Below are 18,566 nucleotides of genomic sequence, written 5' to 3'. Positions count from 1 at the left end.
TAAACAATTGAGGTTATGTTAAACTGAGAATTCTCTTGTATTTCTAGTCAAAAGCTGGTGTATTCATGCAGTCTAGATGGAAGAGTCATTTCCTGGGATGTGAACACTTTAGAGATAAAGACTAATTTTCAGTTGCCCAACTGCCACAAACTAACTGCCATTAAACTCCACAATTGTATGCTCTGGTGCTGTGAGTATTAAAGATAAAACTTTTCCGGCGATTTGCATCAAGGACAAATTGAGGGTATCGATAGTATGTGTATTTAAATTGCATAAAAAGTCCTAGTGCCTAGTTACAAATCTGATGCATTTTATGGGTGTTGCAGCAATGTGTTTTATTTAACACAAAGGCAAAATACAGCGGATGCTAGAAATCTGAAATAAAACAGAAAATGCTGGAAATACTCAGCAGCCAGGCTGCATCTGTGGAGACAGAAACAGAGTTAAGGTTTCAAGTCGATGACCTTCCGTGACATGTTAACTCTGTTTCTTTCTCCACAGATGCTGCCTGATCTGAGTATTTCCAGCATTTTCTATTTTTGTTATAATTAACAGTTGCATGTTGCATTTTATTTAAATATTCATTTAAAAATTGATATGAAGGATGTTTCCTTACAAACTATGCTTTATATGATTGCACTTAAATGTTTGTGGAAATAATAACAGCACGTCTGCCCTGACTCTATTAGGTGTAGGAGATGCACTGTTGGAAGTGAAAAAAAATGGGCAGCTGTTCCGTAGGGTGATGTTTCTGGAAAACCCAAAAGGAAGCCATGTCTCTTTTAGCTGTTTTCTTGCCTTTCCTGAGGTAGGTTAAAACAGTAAAATAATTTATTTCTAATTAGCTAATTGTGATTGATTCTTGTTCTTTGTTTGATTTTTCATAAACTAAAATCTCCATCTTCTGATATGGAAACAAGATCATTAATTTCCTTTTAGAAATACATAAGCTATACAGTAACTATAGTTTTCCTTACAGTTTGGAACTGTTATATGAACAGAATTCTCATCCTTGGGTGAAAATAATTTGAGGATCAGGCCAGCCCATTTGTGAACTTATTTAACACATTATCCTTTCAGTAGAGTAACCTGCAAATTCAGTGGGTGTGCCATTGTGGATAGAAATATTTCATGCTTCTGTACATGGGTGTTCTAGATGACTTTCTCCACTGGAATGGTGGTAGTTCTCATTAATGTGGAGGCTAATGTTAAAGATTGCAGAAAAATGTGCCTAGTGTAATTTACCATTTTTCTTCATTCCACCTCATTCACTGATGGTTTTGTTGGCAAGGAATATTTTTCCTCCCACAACTCAGTACATCGCATCTTTTAATTGCTCGCTCTACAACTTTATTTTTGACAGGTATATAAGAATTTTTAAGAACCTGGAAAGGTTATAAACCAACAAGCTCTGTGCTCTGTTTTCTATCTTTAACCAACTTCCTATCTATACTGTCACCTTCCCTTTAATACTATGTACTTTAACTTTATCAACAAGCCTCCTATGCAACATCAAATATTTTTTTCCAAAATTCATGCCTGCAGCATCCACTAAAGTCTCCTTTTCCAATACCATCTGTTATTTCCTCAAAGAGCTCTGTTAAGTCCAAGGAATGGAGACTTGAATGTATCTGGTGTACAACTGGTTTAGAAGTCCATCAATAGATATGGCTGGATCACAGCAACCACTATTGGGCCTCTCCTCTACCAAAATTACCCGCTACTCTCATTCTGGAGAGCAAAGACAAATCCTGGTAATGTTCCCTTTCATGCCCATCTTCCTGAACTAAGCACCTTAGGACGTTTTACTACACTAAAGGCGCTATGTAAATGCAAGTTGTTGTTGTTGCTAAACACCCTGCTTGAATTTCTTCAATCGCGTTTCTATCCCTGCCAAAACACTAAAATGGCCCCAATCAAAGTACCAAGTAACATTCTCAGTGACTTCAACCATGTGCAGTATCCCTCTCCATCCTCCTTGACATGTCTGCAGTTTTTAATGCGGCTGACCACACCATCCTCCTTCAACGCCTTTTCTGTGTTGCCCATCTCAGTGGGATTGCCCTTACTTGGTTCCATCTTAGCAATTCGATCTTAGCCAGAGCATCTCCAGCAATAGCTTGTTTTTCCGCCTCTACACTGTTATGCCCTCTTCATCTACATGCCGTCCCTTGGTGACATTATCCCTAAAACTGTGGTCAGTTTCTACATGTATGCTGATGATACACAGCTCTACCTCTGCATCATCTCTCAACCCCTCTAATTCCTATGTTGTCAGACTGATTGTCTTAGATGAACTTTGGGAAGTTCGAAGCCATTGTTCAGCTTCCGTCACAAGCTGTGTAGCCTTGCTACTGATTCCATTCCCCTCCCCCCTCCACCCAGTGACTCGCACTGAAAAAGATTATTTTCAGCCTTGGTGTCTCATTTGACTCGAAGCTGAACTTCTGACCTCGTATTCTTCAATAACAAAGACCCCCTACTTCTGCCTTCGAAACATTGCCCATCTCCATCCCCACTTCAGCCCATCTGCTGCTGAAACCCTCATGCGTGCCTCTGTCACCTCTAGTCTCAATTATTGCAACGCTCACCTGGCCGGCTTCCTATTCTCCACCTTATGTAAACTTCAGCTCATCCAAAACTCTGCTGTCCATGTTTTATCCTGCACCACTTGCTGCTCACCCATCATCCCTTTCCTTGCTGACTTGCATCGTCTCCCAGTCCCCCAATACCTCCAATTTAAAATAGTCATCCTCATGTTTAAATCCCTTCATGGCCTCACCTCTTCCTCTAACCTCATCCAAACTTACAATCCCTTCCCTGAACTCTCCGTTCCTCTGATTCTGACCTCTTGTACATCCACCCTTCCCTTCGCCCCACCATTGGAAGCAATGCCTTCAGCCATCTAGGCCCCACATTCTGGAATACCCTTCATAAACCCATCTGCCACTTATCTCCCTGTCCTCCTTAAAACCCACATCATTGACCAATCCCTCGATCATTGTTCCTACTATCGCCTCCTACAGCCTGGCATCCATTTTTTTAATGACACCTCTGCAAAGTGCCTTGGAATATTTTTCTATGAAAGGCACTATCAATAAATCATTAGAATTGCATATTCAAGTTAAATAAAACATGCAATGTTCAATAAAATTCCAAAAAAAAGTAATAAAATGATCAATGTCAGGACAAGCCTGGCAGATTGGGAAAAGAAGCCTGGCTAATAGTAATGACTTTAGACCTTCTGTAAACTTGGCAATGTTGTAAGCATTTAATTTTAGAAAATGGACATGTTTGCAGCATCCGATCAAATCACACGGAAATTACATAATTCCATGGGCCAGTCAGCTCACGGGAAGGTGACACTTGTGCATGTACATACATGTGTCACATGTTTATGGCATGCAGGTACAGCATGCAATTGGCATGCAGGTGCAGCAGGTGAAGAAGGCAAATGGCATGTTGGCCTTCATAGCTAGGGGATTTGAGTATAGGAGCAGGGAGGTCTTACTGCAATTGTACAGGGCCTTGGTGAGGCCTCACCTGGAATATTGTGTTCAGTTTTGGTCTCCTAATCTGAGGAAGGATGTTCTTGCTATTGAGGGAGTGCAGCAAAGGTTCACCAGACTGATTCCTGGGATGGCTGGACTGACATGAGGAAAGACTGGATCAACTGGGACTTTATACACTGGCGTTTAGAAGGATGAGAGGGGATCTCATAGAAACGTATAAGATTCTGACGGGACGGGACAAGAATGTTCCTGATGTTGGGGAAGTCCAGAACCAGGGGACACAGTCTTAGGATACAGGGTAGGCCATTTAGGACTGAGATGAGGAGAAACTTCTTCATTCAGAGAGTTGTTAACCCGTGGAATTCCCTGCCGCAGAGAGTTGTTGATGCCAGTTCATTGGATATATTCAAGAGGGAGTTAGATATGGCCTTTACGGCTAAAGGGATCAAAGGGTATGGAGAGAAAGCAGGAGAGGGGTACCGAGGTGAATGATCAGCCATGATCTTATTGAATGGTGGTGCAGGCTCGATGGGCCGAATGGCCTACTCATGCACCTATTTTCTATGTTTCTATGTTTTAAACTTTTGGTAGATTACTGTGTTAGTGGTGACAGAAGCTGTTACCTTGAACTCGTGGCTTATAAGGCTAACCTGATATTTTTAAGCTGCATCAGCCAGTAATGACTGTCCTAAGTATTTTCTCCTTTAATATTTTGTTCGTGTATTCTCTCATTAGAAAAATCAACTTGTGACAGCATGTGCTGATAAAGGAGAAGTTTGTATTTGGGATATGAAGAATCTATCGCAACCCTGGCAAAAGATTCAGCTTCAGGACTGCAACAGTATAAGTTGCATGATATTTGTCAAAAAACAGGTAATATATTAACTCCAATTTTAAGTTTATTTAATGATTGGAAAATGTATAGTGCATGGCAATATTATTTCTTAGTAACACAGAGAGTCCAAGCTATTTCAGCCCATGTTCCTCAAGACTACCCTGTTGAATCGTACTCGGAGCCTCCATTGTCAAACATAAATGTCCCAACTTCTTTCCTCAGTTGTTACTAACCAAAACTGGCATGTGGTAGTTTGACTGAGGTTCCTCGATACTCAGACACCTGACCAGTATTAGTAAGAACTGCAGTTATGGAGTTGGTACTTATAATCCACTAATTATGGTTTTATTGTTTATTTACAGTCTCATTGTGATGAAAATAATTATCAAACACACTTGACCTTTGCATAAACAATTTAAGAAGTAATATTGTAAAACTAGTAGTAACAGGTTTGTTTTCCACAAGTTTGTACTTTTAGTAAATATTGGTTGTAATATGTCTAGATGTGTTTCAGATTTTTCAATTTAATTTAATTTTTAATAGATATGCTTAAGTAGATGATAGAAGGAATACTTGCTAGGTTCTGCCATTGTAATTTGTTAATTGTAATTTTTTTGTGCATTCTTTCAGAAAATTATTGCATACAGAGTACATGCTATAGTACACTATACCTGTGTTCCTCTAGTTTCTCTCCTCATATGTCATCCCTGAGTTCATTTTGTCTTGAGACCCATCACCTGCTTCCTTGACCCCATTCTCTATAAACTACTGATCACCCATCTTCCCTTCCTGGCCCCCATGCTAGCTGACATTGTAAATGATTCCCTTTGTTTAGGTACTGTCCCCCTGCAATCAAAAAAACATAATTATTTCCCTTCTCAAAAAATCCAAACTCAATCTCTCACTCCGTGCAAATTACCACCCCATCTCCAATCTCCCTTTTCTTCCAAAGTTCTTGAACGTAGTGTTGCTTTCCAAATTAGAACCCATATTTCCCACTTCTCACTGTTTGAATCTCTCCAATCAGGTTTCTAATGCAGCCACAGCAAAGAATCAGCCTTACTGAACAACACAAATAATATCCTCTGTGCTTTTTACCTCCGTGACTTCTGCAGCTTCTGAAACCATCCTCCTCCAATGTGTCTCCTCGGTTGTCCAGTTCAGTGGAATAGATCTTGTTTTGTTCTATTCTTACCTATCCAGTCATCACCAGAGCATTTCCAGCAATGGCTTCTCTTCCTCTTCCTGCACAGTTATCTCTAGAGTCCCCCAAAGATATACCCTCAGCCCTCTCCTCTTCCTCATCTATGCTGCCCCTTGGTGACATCATTCAAACACATGGGGTCAGTTTCCACATGTATGCTGAGGACATCAGCTCTACCTCTCTACCACTTCACTTCACCCCTCCACTGCCTCTGTGCTGTCCGATTACTTGTCCGACAGCCAGTCCAGAATGAGCTGTAGCTTTCTTCAGCTAAATATTTGGAAGACCAAAGCCATTGTCTTCGATCCACGTCACAAACTCCATTGATTACATACCTCACCATAGCTACAGTGTCAGGTTGAACTATCTCAGCATCCCATTCAATCCCAAGCTGAGCTTTTGACCTTGTATCCTTTCCATTACAATGATCATAGGAACAGGAAGGAGTAGGCCACTCAGCCCCTCGAGCCATTCAGTTAGATTATGGCTGATCTGTACTTCAACGTCATTTACTCGCCTTTCAACCATATCCCTTAATACCCTTACTGAACAAAAATCTATCTATCTCAGTCTTGTAAGTTTCAATTGAACCAGCATCCACAGCCTTTTGGGGAAGAGTGTTTCAGATTTCTATCATCCTTCTTTGTGAAGAAATGCTTCCTGATTTCACTCATGAATGGCCTGTCTCTAATTTTAAGATTATACTCCCTTGTTCTGGCTTTCCCCATCAGAGGATATAATTTCTCTTTATTTACCCTATCAAAACATGTCAATTAGATCACCCCTCAAACTTCTAAACTCCAGAAAATACAAGCCAAGTTTATTCAACCTGACCTCGTAATTTAACCTTTAACCCCGGTATCATTCCGGTGAAGCTGCACTGCATCCTCTGCAACGGGATGCCTGCTTCCACTTCCATAACATATTCTGTCTCTCCCCTTGCCTCAGCTCATCTGCTGCAGAAATTCTCAGCGACCACAAAAAAGGAGCCTTTCCTTAAACAGCTGTCTTTAAATAAACATTAAACCTTTAAATAGCTGTTGCATCACAAGGTATCCTGCCCTAAATTTGCAAGACAGCTCATACTGGTCAATTTATGTTCTGAATATCTAAGTAGAACTGACCCCAGAAGATACATTAGGATCTTGGGGATGCAAAACCTACATCACAACGTGCCAGCTCCATCTGCAATCATCATGAAAAAGTGTCTCTCCCTCTATGTCGCTCTTGTACCACTTTCCTGTCAATAAACTTGAGCTCATCCAAAATCCTGCTGTCCGTATCCTAACTCACATCAGGTCCATTTACCCATCACCCTTGTACTCACTGGACCTTCATTGGCTCCTGGTCTGGCAACACCTCGATTTTTAAAATTCTCATCCTTGTTTTCAAATCCCTTCATGGCCTTGCCCCTCCCTATCTTTTTCATCTCCTCCAGCCCGACAACTCTGAGAACTCTGCGTTCCTCAAACATGTATGTGTAAGTTGTCGTTGTGTTGGTAAGGTTACAATTGTCTCCATGCCGAACCAGAGGTTTTCTGATTGGTCTTTTACCAGCTAAAAAGTGCCTTCCAACATTGTTTTAACATGTGGTATCCAACAGATGATATTTTTATTTCCACATCTGTTGGATACCACATGTTTATTCCAGTCCAGCAGCATTATTACAATGGTTTTTTTCCATCATAGTTTGGAAAGAAATGTGTTTAATTGTATTTGATTTCCTTGACTTGCGTGGGAGTAGATTTCTTTTCTCAGTTGTTGTAGGATGAGGTATTTAATCATGCTTTTCAGCATGGTGACATCATCAACAATGACAGATAATATTTTGAACGGCATAAAATTCAAAAAAGTATGGAGTTTAGGCATTGTTGATTTTCTTTTGGAACAGATATATATTTAATGTGTTAGTTGTATTCAAACGAGTGTCTGTGGCTAATGCCAATATTTTTTTTCAAATTCTTTCAGATCTGGATTGGAGGCAAAGGATCAGACAAAGTCAGAGGGAAAATCTATGTGCTAGACACAGACAAATACAGAGTGGAAAAGGAACTGGTGGCTCATGTAGACATGGTTCGAGCATTGTGCTGTGCTGAGGACAGATATGTTCTTAGTGGAGCTGGCAGAGAAGATGGGAAAGTTGCCATTTGGAAAGTAGAATAATTAATTTTCTTTGTGTTCATTTTACCCCAATGATGCTATGGAGCCGAACTTTTTTTCATCAAAGGGGTGCATAAGATAGCATGCAATGTCCTGTACTTTTGTGCAGCTGTTAAATAATGTTTGTTTCTCGAAGCGTGTCTCAAACTCCTTTTTTAAAAACTGTTATAAGAATTACTTATTGCTTATAATATCAACACCTGTTTGTTTTGCTTTATCTGCTACATTTTTGAAAATATTTGTTGTTAAACATTCCTCTTTATATGGAGTGATCAGGAACCACTCCATGCATAGTCTTGGCTCCAGAGAGGTGAAACATTTGATAGTATTTTTTTGCTTTGATTCCATATAAACAGTACAAATACCCGTTGAAATTAAATAGTAGATAAAAAAATATATTTAAACTTGTGCTATAGTGGAATGTCCTGGGCAGCCTTGAAAAATGTTTCCATTGTGCAATTGACCATAACTTATTTGCTATTTTGACACTTGATTTATTCATCAAATTGCATGTGACTATTGCCTACTTTTTCACCTATCAGATTAACCAACAAATTAGTAACTAGCTTGTCAAATATGATTGCAACATTTCTGTATTCTGTCTATAGTTTAAATTGTTGCTCAATCGCATTACTTTTTCCTTTAATCGAAAGAAGTTGCTGAATGGAAAAACACCATCGCAGAGCTGTCGGAAGATTGCATTGCATTTGGGGTCATTCTGCAACCATCTTTTAAAATGGGGTGGGGAATAACTTACGGAAATGTTTAAAATGAAGTTAATTACAATTTAAGAGCTTTACAAAGAAGCAAACTTAGTCTTAAATATTAAATGGATATGATCAATATATTGTGATTGATCTGTCATGTGGTCTTTTAAGAAAGGTCTGTGGTGCTATATAAAGGACCATATAGGATTGGAAAAGACTATGTGGTACATTAGGTCAATCCCTGTGTCTCGGAAATATCATACCCAAATATCTTTTTAAAATAATTTGAAAGCTGCAAAATACATCTCCGTGCAGATTGTGGAACTTTGAACCTTAAGCAGTGAGGGGAGATTGTCTAAAGCCTGTGATTTGACATCACTGCCATTTGAACTGACCAATAGCATATGTTTAAATAACCTACATCTATTTATGTAATTGTGTACATTTTAAAGTTCTTGATCAGTTACCAGTTCTTATTTAAATAATCTGTAATGTAGCTAAATAACACAATTCACTGTCTTGCATACATTGTATAGGTTTACTATATATATGCTGTTAATTGCAGAGTAATAAATTAATTTTGCATCATATAGATAAGAACGGCCCATCTACCTCAGCCTTCCATAGAAAACTACAATGCTGCCTCCCCCCACCCCAAATCAGTAAACTTATTATAATACAGTGGCGATTAAGTGTATTTGAAGATGCAACACCATAAGGGTTCATCATGAACCTATTCTATGAAAGTGAATCTTGAGAGTTTTGTGAATGCCATCTGATCCCCACGAACTGTTAAGTATCCCCCAATTATTGGAGCGAACAGTTAAGATTCTGTCAGATTCACCATTATCTGCCATGATGGCCACCTTAGTTGTCACCATGTCATAGATGGGCAGGTACTGCAGTAGTTATATACAAGGTGTATACTTGTAAATGTGGATTCTTTTCCCTCAATCTGGTTCAGCAAAATTACTGAAATGAATACCGTTTGTGCTTTAAATAAAGCAAGTTTTTATTTAAAAAGCAAATCCCGATCGGGGACCTTATCAGACAGAAGGAATGCAACTCTGATAGAACGCACTCACTTCCTGCGGACAAAGTGATGTTACATTGTAAAGGGACGACGGTTATACATTTTCGGCAAAAGATAACAAGATAGGGCTAGAGTGACATCCTAGTTTAGCCTATCCCTTTTGATCCCTCTTTCCCTTTGTCCACTCATAACCTTCTGTTAATGTTTCAGGTTAATAACATGATTTAATAAGACCTTGAGGTTTTTCTGCAAGCTGTGGATTTTGTTTCAATATGTGTTAGTGTTATAACATTTCGCAGTCTCGAGTCTGAGATGTCATGGCTATTCCTCCATGAATTCTTTGTTAGCTTATACTGTCCCTATACCATTCCCACGTTCTCAACTTCAGTGACTCTATACATTTTTAAACATTCACATTCCCCCCTTTTATCATTCCATGATAACACTTAAGATCATTCTAGGAGTATCGCATTCATCCGTTCACACTCTATTTCCTGAATCATATTGTTGTTAGTGTCGAGTAGTTCTTTAGTTCGTTGGATCATAACTCAGGAGCCCTTGACCACAAGAGGGTTTGCTAACCTTGCCATCATTACTTTACAACAAAGGTTAAGGCAACCAACAATTAGATAGGTTCTCCAAGATCCATCTGATAGCCAATCAAACCAGCTAGATCCTTCTGCTAGTGTGGATAACTTCTTCACCTCCCTTCTTATGTGATCAGCGAGATTGGTTATGTTTTCTGAACTATCAGGAATGTAAGTGCAACATTCAGATCCTATCAGGGCACACGTTCCCCCTTTCTCAGCTAACAGGTAATCGAGGGCCATTCGGTTTTGTAATGCTACGGTCCTTATTGCTACCATTTCAGCTGTGATGCCCTCCAGAGCTTCAGCAGTATTGTTAGCTATCTGTTCCAATATCGTCTCGAGGTTCTGTACTTCATCCATGAGACGTCCTATCCTGATTGGGAACATCATGACCCCAAAGAACTTGTCGGCGGGGGTGATGGCTCGCTTGTATCGGCTGGAGGCATGTGCTTCTGCTAGGGTACGTACTTGCTGCACAAATGGCACCACATATCCCAGATAACAGGACCCTGTCCATCTTCCGGGTCCCAGGACTGGGCCCACAAACCTCCACCTGTTTTATTCGGAAGGTGAGAGAGGATGGTGACTCGTGCACCTGTGGTGATGTTGTGACTGTTTGGGCATTTGCTGTACCCTATGATATGTCCCTTGTTACTGGTGTCATTTCGGGTTAGACATATGTCCCCGGTTGGCCTCCCAATCCCTGAGGTATTGGTCAGGGCTATGAATGGGGGTTCCTTTTCACGGTTGTAGGTTGGTTGGTACCATCCCTAGAACGTCTGACTAATGGGATCTCCAGCACTCTCCCACTTGGTGACCTCCCCATGGTCGTTCATGTGGTAACGGTATGATACTCCTCCTGATCTCTGTGATCCCTCTTTTGACCCGCCTTTCCTCTCTCGTATTTGTATTGGCCCCCCTCCTCTCGTGATAGTTTGGCTCTGAATCCATCTGACAGTCTCAGTTAGGGTTAGTGGAATGGGGCGCAAAGGAATTCCCCCTTTGGAATGTATAGGGAATGTGAACACACCCAACATCTAGAAAAGTTCCCATTTTGCGCATAAACATAAGACATGTACAAAAAGGTGTTTACATGGAGCTCTCGTCTCTGTTTCCCCTCCCATGCGCCGAAACTGTCATAGCAACACTATTATACAGACTGTGGCATACAGACACAGTTTCATCTTATGGCTCAGGATTCAGATAAATAGTCCAATTATTTTGCTGATTAAAAGAGTTCAGTTTTCCCGTCTCTCTTAGGTCACCGTCGGTGTAGCTGGCTGTCTATCACTACGGGTAAAAGTTCAAACTGGTCCAGGTTCCAATTAGGATACCAACGGCCTTGTTCAGCTATGGAGAAGAGGAAGTCTGGAACAGAAACAGGAGTTAGAATAACCAGTAAAATAGTTGTTAGAGGGTGGTGAGCTTGCAGTGGTGCAGGTGAACCCAGGCACTTTTCCCCTCAACCTTGGCTGCAGTGGGGGTAGTGAGTAACACCTGAAAAGGCCCCTCCCATTGTGGCTCTAATCCCTTCCGAATCCATACTTCCCTGGTGCCACGAGGGACAATTCGGGTAAAACTGGGAGGTCGAGGTGAGCATCTTGAACCTGGTTGTGAGCTAGTCGCAGAGCCTGAGTCAGAGAAAGAACATAGGTGGTCATCAGTCGAGCTGAGATACCATATCTAGGAACAATTTCCCTCATTAACACCTTAACAACAGTTTGAGCCTTATTGTCCAGGGTAGGGTAGGCTTCAATTCATCTGCTAAACACATCTACTATTACTAACACATATTTGTAACACTGAACTTTTTGCAACTCAATGTAGTCCAACTGAAATGTCCCAAAGGGACCTTTGGGTAGGGGCGTTTTACCCCAATCACAGGGGACTCCCCTGGATTGTGTTGCTGGCAAACCAGGCAACAACTACTGATGTTCTGGGCGAGCGCCTGGAGTCTCGAGTGCCACTAAGTAGCCAAAACTGTATCACTCGTGGTCCTTGCTCCACAATGAGTAGCAAAATGCATAAATTCAATAACCCATAGAGCCAACTCATCAGACATGCAAGTCTGTTCCACGGGAGTGGTCCAGAGTTTAGAAACATTGTCATAAGTACATGCATAATATTTCCACAACAGTTTATCTTTTTCAGGAGCGTCCTCCTGTGCTTTTATAATATCTTGGATGGTTGGCATTGGTTTTTCCGAGGCTAACTTATCCTTCGCAGGATTTTTAGTCTGACTCATCATTTTGGGCACTACCATCTGTTGGTCACGAGAGGCCTGTTTAGCCTCTTTGTCAGCACAGTGGTTCCCTATATCAACCGGGGATTTTCCTGTGGTGTGGGTGGTACATTTAACAACGGCAATGTGCTTGGGGAGCATGAGGGCTTGCAACAAATCAGATACTAGTTGCTTATGGGATATCTCATTCCCCTGTGAGGTTAGGAATCCCCTATTTTTCCATAATTGTCCGAAATCATGGGCCACCCCAAAGGCATACCTAGAGTCGGTATAGATATTGACTTTGAGATCTTTGGCCAAGATACAGGCTCGGGTGAGGGCGAATAGTTCAGCTTGTTGGACAGAATAGGTGGTTTCAAAAGCGGCAGATTCCAAGACCTGATTCTCCTGGTTTACTATGGCGTATCCTGAGATTCGTGTACCTTCTGGATTAATAGAAGAACTTCCGTCAACATACATAATACAGTCTGGATCTTCCATTGGTACATCAACTAAATCTTCCCTGACTGATGTGGCCTCTTGAATTAAAGATAAACAATCATGACTGGGTTCTTCCTCATCTTGGGGTGGCTCAGTAAGAAAACAGGCCGGATTAATTGCAGCACAGTGCCGAAAGGTCAGCTTAGGATTGTTTAGTAAGTAGATGTCATATCTGCTTTGCCTGGCCATGGTAAGGTGTTGAGTCTGCAGTTGGCCAAGGAGGGCAGCTACGGAGTGAGAGGTGTACATAACAATATCCTGCTGGAGGGTGATGTTGGCAGCGGATTGAAGGCTATTGTAGATGGCGGTTAATATTTGAGTACATACAGGGTGCCCCAAGGCAACGGGGTCTATTTTGGAAGAGTAGTAGGCAACAGGCCTATGCTTATCCCCATGTTTCTGAGTAAAGACAGCAGTAGCACAGTCTTTCAGGATTGTACAATACAGTTGAAAGGGCCGGTCATCGAGGGGCCGCCCCAAAGCCGGAGCTTGCAGCAGGGCTGTTTTTAGTTCCTTAAAGGCTTGGACGTCTGCAGTTTCTATTTCAAAGCTGCCTTCCTTATTTGTATACGGGGTAAGGTGCTTAGTCATCAGGGCAACATTAGGGATCCGGGATCTGCAGTAATTGATCATCCCCAACCACTGTCGCATTTGTTTAGCCGTGCTAGGGACTGGAAACTGACAAATCGGTTCGTCATCTGGGGAGGTTCTCTGTACAATCAAGCTACGTAGTCAATACGAATAATCGGGGGACGGTTGGCCAAAGGGGTTGTTCTGGGAGAAGTTAGTGTAAGATCCTTGTCCTCTCCCCCCTTGCCCCCCTCCTCTTCCTCTTCCTTTTTCATGCTGACGGTAGGGGCAATTTTTATTCCAATGTCCTTCTTGCCCACAAATAAAACATCTGGGCTTCACTGTTATCTGCCCAATTCATATTATTTGTCTGGATAGCGTGAGCAATCGAATAGGGCAGGCACTGAAGTAGGATAATGCAGAATTGAGGAGAATCCTCTCCCTCCCTGAAGGCATTATCTCCTGATTGACTCCCGTATATTTCAATAAATCTTTCCATGAATTCATCAGCAGTTTCTTCTCGCTTGGGTTTAGTTTCTAATACTGCGGCCATACTGATGGGTTTCTGAAGGGTCGTGGTGAGAGCATTAAAGATAGCGTTTAGGCGATCCTGGACATCGTTAGGGTGAGCAACCAACAATGCATCATGAGTAGCACGTCCTAGGTGAGTTAGAAATCGGGCATGCTCAGTTGGGCTCAGGGTTTGCTTTACCAGGGCCCACAGGTCCCTTGATTCTGCATTATATCCATGCATGTTGAGGTCACTCCGTGAAATCGGAGGTCAGGGTTAAGTTGGGTTTGTGGATCCCTTTCAGCTTATTTATCTTAGCCTTTTAACTCTTCAATTTGTTTTGTTTCAGTATCTATTTTTTTATTGTATCAGGCAAGTATTATTACATAAGCTAGTTCTGTTTTTATTTTTATTCTGACTATCGCACCATTCCTCTGTTAGGTGAGTCTTTTTTCTATTAAGAAATCCAAATTGATAATGTTCAGTATGAAACGGCTGTCAATGGAAAGGGTTAACTCCTTTACAGGTTTGTAAGAAGACCTGATGTCATTACGTGACTTCACGTAACCATCTGAAAAAAAATCTTCTCATCAGGAAAGGCAGCATTTGATTAAACTCCAATATTTTTAACTTCTTATTCAAGTACTTGCCAAAGATATTTTTTTTAATTGATTTAAAACGAGACCACACATTTTTAATAGCTATTTGTTTACTGAAATTCAATTTCGTCATCAGCCTCGGTCAATGCAAAGTCAACCATTTTAACTACGTAGTCTATCGATACATTTCTCAGAGGTCCCAGTGGAACTCTGAATACATTTCTCGTGCGTGCACTCCTTCTTTAAGACGTCTACAGTTTTTAATATGTCCTCCTTCTGTCAATGAAAGCCCTAATTTAATGGAGTTTTTCTGCCAACTCGACAGGAGTGATTTTTTAGACTGCAGTGAAATTTTTCTCATAATTTAAAATCTCAGAACACTTTTTTTTTTCAGCACCTATTTAGTACATTACTTTTTTTTCGTCTTTTCCATAACTAGAGGGAAGTCTGGCACGTAGGCTGTGGAGTGCTTTTCGTTATCTCAATTGTCCCAGCCTCAAGGTCGTGTTATTTAATATAATATATTTTTTTTGAATTCTTTTGAATCCAGCTCAGTATTTTCTGCGCCTTCTCTGAATATCTCAAAATCCCGATTCAAACTTTGTAATTCAATTAGGTTCACACTCTTAAACTTCCCACATACAGGACAACACTACGAAGGGTTAAAAAAATGTTCATTCTGTTTGAAAAAGAGGGTGGAGCTAAAACAAACCACAACACCCCGGCTTTTTTTTTCACAGTAAAAATCACGCAAGCATTTCTCATTCAAAACAGACGTTCACAAGACTCTCTCTTTCCTATTAATTTTTGGATCCATGACCTTTCAGGGAATTCGTAGTTTTATCTAAATTACCCATCCATGTGTCGCCGCACGTTGGATCAGGGTCCTAATTAGACCTGATTGTCTCCACGTTGCCCCGTGGTGGTTTCAGTTATCTTACCCAGAGCCTAGGCGGACCAAGTGATATACAAGATCGACGCTGTACCTGGCGTAAGTACAATTTAAAATTTACACAGTCCCGCAGCTTAATTTTATGTAATTCCCTAACCTCCGCGTTTCCCTACGCGGTTCGCGCGATTCTCTTTCTCTCTCCGCGTTGCCGCGCGGTTTTACTTGGGCCTCGAACCCACACAGACACTGGGCAGGCTTACCTATTCTAACCTATCTTTCCGAGTCGCCGCTTGGTTTGCGTCACCGCGCAATTTCCCTATCTCTATCCCTATTCTATGTTTGAAAGGTATTCACCAGATTGTCCTGGATCTTATTCAGACACTACCTGAGAACCAGCGAGTGGCTAAACTTTCCTCAGACTTTTCAAACCGGGGGAAACTGGAGCAGTATTGAAATCATACTCACTCCAGTGGCCACTTTCCCCTCGTCTCGTCCAAGGCTAGTCTGGCTCTTAATTCGCAAGTTTTCGGCAGTCGTCCGTTGAGATCCCACTTCTGACACCAAATGTAAATGTGGATTCTTTTCCCTCAATCTGGTTCAGCAAAATTACTGAAACGAATACCGTTTGTACTTTAAACAAAGCAAGCTTTTATTTAAAAATCAAATTCCGATCGGGGACCTTATTAGACAGAAGGAATGTAACTCTGATAGAACGCACTCACTTCCTACGGACAAAGTGACGTTACATTGTAAAGGGATGACGGTTATACATTTTCGGCAAAAGGTAACAAGATAGGGCTAGAGTGACATCCTAGTTCAGCCTCTCCCTTTTGATCCCTCTTTCCCTTTGTCCACTCATAAGCCGACCTAAGTATGGTCTGATTTTAAACAAAGACCTTCTGTTAATGTTTCAGGTTAATAACATGATTTAATAAGACCTTGAGGTTTTTCTGCAAGCTGTGGGTTTTGTTTCAATATGTGTTAGTGTTGTAACATTTCGCAGTCTCGAGTCTGAGATGTCATGGCTATTCCTCCATGAATTCTTTGTTAGCTTATACTGTCCCTATACAATTCCCACGTTCTCAACTTCAATGTCTCTATACATTTTTAAACATTTACATACTCATAGGAAGATGCCCATGCTACAAGAATATTTCTGCTAATTTGTTACCGAAGAGTCTTAATGCTATATAGAGGCTTTTCCATCAGTGGTTATTTCCCAAATGTGGAAATTCAATAGTTCATAATCAGTGCAGGCTTGAGCAAATTCTAAGACTTTTCTTCAGAGTCAAAACCAGTGATGTACTGTCATGTGAAATATTCTGTCCATTATAGTTTAGAAAAGGAAACAAATGGAAAATCTTTCTGTTTTACTGAGAGATTTGCAAAACGATTAATGTTTATGACTCTTACAGCGATGAAGTTTCTGGGTCTGTTTTGATATTAATGTTATCTTCTTGTGGCATGTGCGCACAGGGATGCTGCTGTTTGTGAGGTGAGTAGTGAATGAACAGTGCAGCATGTGGTGGGATAATTGATTATCACACCTGCAAAATAGATATTTTTATTGCTTTAACAAATAAAAGTAATATGTATTACATTTGTCAATGACCAAATGCAAATATCAATATTTAATTAATTTTAATTATTTGTTAAAGCAATATAATTGACTCAGCATAAAATGGGTGGTTTCTTATTAGCATTCTGGTGGTTAAAAAAAACTTATTGAAAATGTAAATACAGTTAGTTATTCAACAGGGTTGATCTGTTATCCAAAAGCTATTTGTCCAAGTCAGTAAAGATAACTATGTTAATTATGAAAATGTTTAATCAGTCAAAGATTTTATTTCCAGTAATTTAATTAATAAAAAATAAATTTAATGCTTGGATCGGTAGTTATCATGATAGAAACTATCCATCTGAAATGTTACCCATGGAGCAACTGATCCCTTCTCATTGAGGTGATTACTGCAAATCTCATTACTAAATACTGTATAGCATTTCAGACAGTTTAACTATCATTCACAGTAAGTCTAAGTAACACAAATGGCCTTTTAAAACAAGCAATGTTTAGTAGGCATGATCAAAACCAAAAGAGGACACTTGGTGTAATATTTCTCAAACTGAGGCCCACAGACCCCTCGTCCATAGAGACTTTCCAAGGTATCTGTGGCTGGAGGTAATTTCAAGCCTGCTCCTCTTTATAAAACCAACACTAATTCAGTTCTTGCAAATTATTCTCAGTCTGGGCCCGCCTCCTCACACAGGCCCACAGCTCCCATTCACTTTGGAAGGAGAACCCCCTGCTGGTCGAGCCGATTCCTCTCTCTGGCGCCGCGACCCCATGCCATCCTCCCGACACTTGATCAGAGCGCCCGCATTCAAACATGCGCCTGAATGTGTTCACGCAAACAGGTACAATCTCACATTGCAGCTGTTACTGAACATGTTTACAGTGAGTCATGCTTCCAGCAGCATCCCAGCATGCGCACGGGTGCTCGGGCCCTCACTCACCTAGGCCAGCCTACTGGCGGCTTTAAAAAGAAGCAGGCACAACCATATTTAAATAAATACCTGTTTCCTTAAAAGCATTAAAAAAAACACTCTTTGCATGCAGCACTTTCATATTATGAGTATTGTATAGTATAATTTAGATGGGGTATATAATTTAGTCTGTGATTGTTTATCGATTTGAAAAGAAGTCCTTCAACCAAAAAAGTTTGAGAACTACTTTAATGTTCAGTGGGGCATATAAAATGTGTTTAAACTGCAGAAAACTGGTAGTGTTTAGTTGTCCCAAAAGTTAAATTGAAATAGTTATAATATGAATTGAGAATTTGATGCGTTGTACACTAAAATTGTTTATTTCTACAAAATGTCACATCCTTAATGCAGCACAATTGCTATATTTCATAAACTTTTATAGTTACTTATTTCTCAGGTAGTTATACAAATTTTAATAAATGCCATTTTTTAAAAACTCTGCAGCTTTCTATCTTTTTTATATATTCCGTTCAGAAAACATTGTGTGAATTTCTGGTGTATAATCAATTACCTTTTGAAGAATCCCAAGTGAGATGGTTTTGGTTGATCTGAAGCCCTAATGTTCACTTTTAATGAAATGCTTACTTTTCACTAAAATTAGCAAGGCTTGAATTACTTGACTAGCAAAAAAAATCTCATGCTATTTGAGTTATTGTTAACCATGTTGAGATCATGTTAAAAAATGCT

General features: G+C 40.4%; 1 protein-coding gene across 3 annotated transcripts in view; it reads left to right on the top strand.

Annotated features, from left to right (window-relative positions):
• Positions 1-9,704, top strand: part of dennd3a (DENN/MADD domain containing 3a) — a 201,493-nt gene extending 191,789 nt beyond the window's left edge. For all 3 annotated transcript variants that reach the window (XM_070895716.1, XM_070895700.1, XM_070895709.1), the window contains 4 exons: positions 48-190; positions 690-808; positions 4,248-4,385; positions 7,520-9,704. In XM_070895716.1, coding sequence (XP_070751817.1) covers positions 48-190; positions 690-808; positions 4,248-4,385; positions 7,520-7,714 — 595 coding nt within the window. In that variant the 3' untranslated portion in view covers positions 7,715-9,704. The remainder of the gene's footprint in view (positions 1-47; positions 191-689; positions 809-4,247; positions 4,386-7,519) is intronic.
• Positions 9,705-18,566: the final 8,862 nt, after the last annotated feature.

The sequence above is a fragment of the Pristiophorus japonicus genome, chromosome 1, assembly GCF_044704955.1.
Source record: "Pristiophorus japonicus isolate sPriJap1 chromosome 1, sPriJap1.hap1, whole genome shotgun sequence".
NCBI classification, from domain to species: Eukaryota; Metazoa; Chordata; class Chondrichthyes; family Pristiophoridae; genus Pristiophorus; species Pristiophorus japonicus.
Note: the sequence above shows the minus strand (reverse complement) of the source record. Positions and strands in the feature narration are given on the sequence as shown.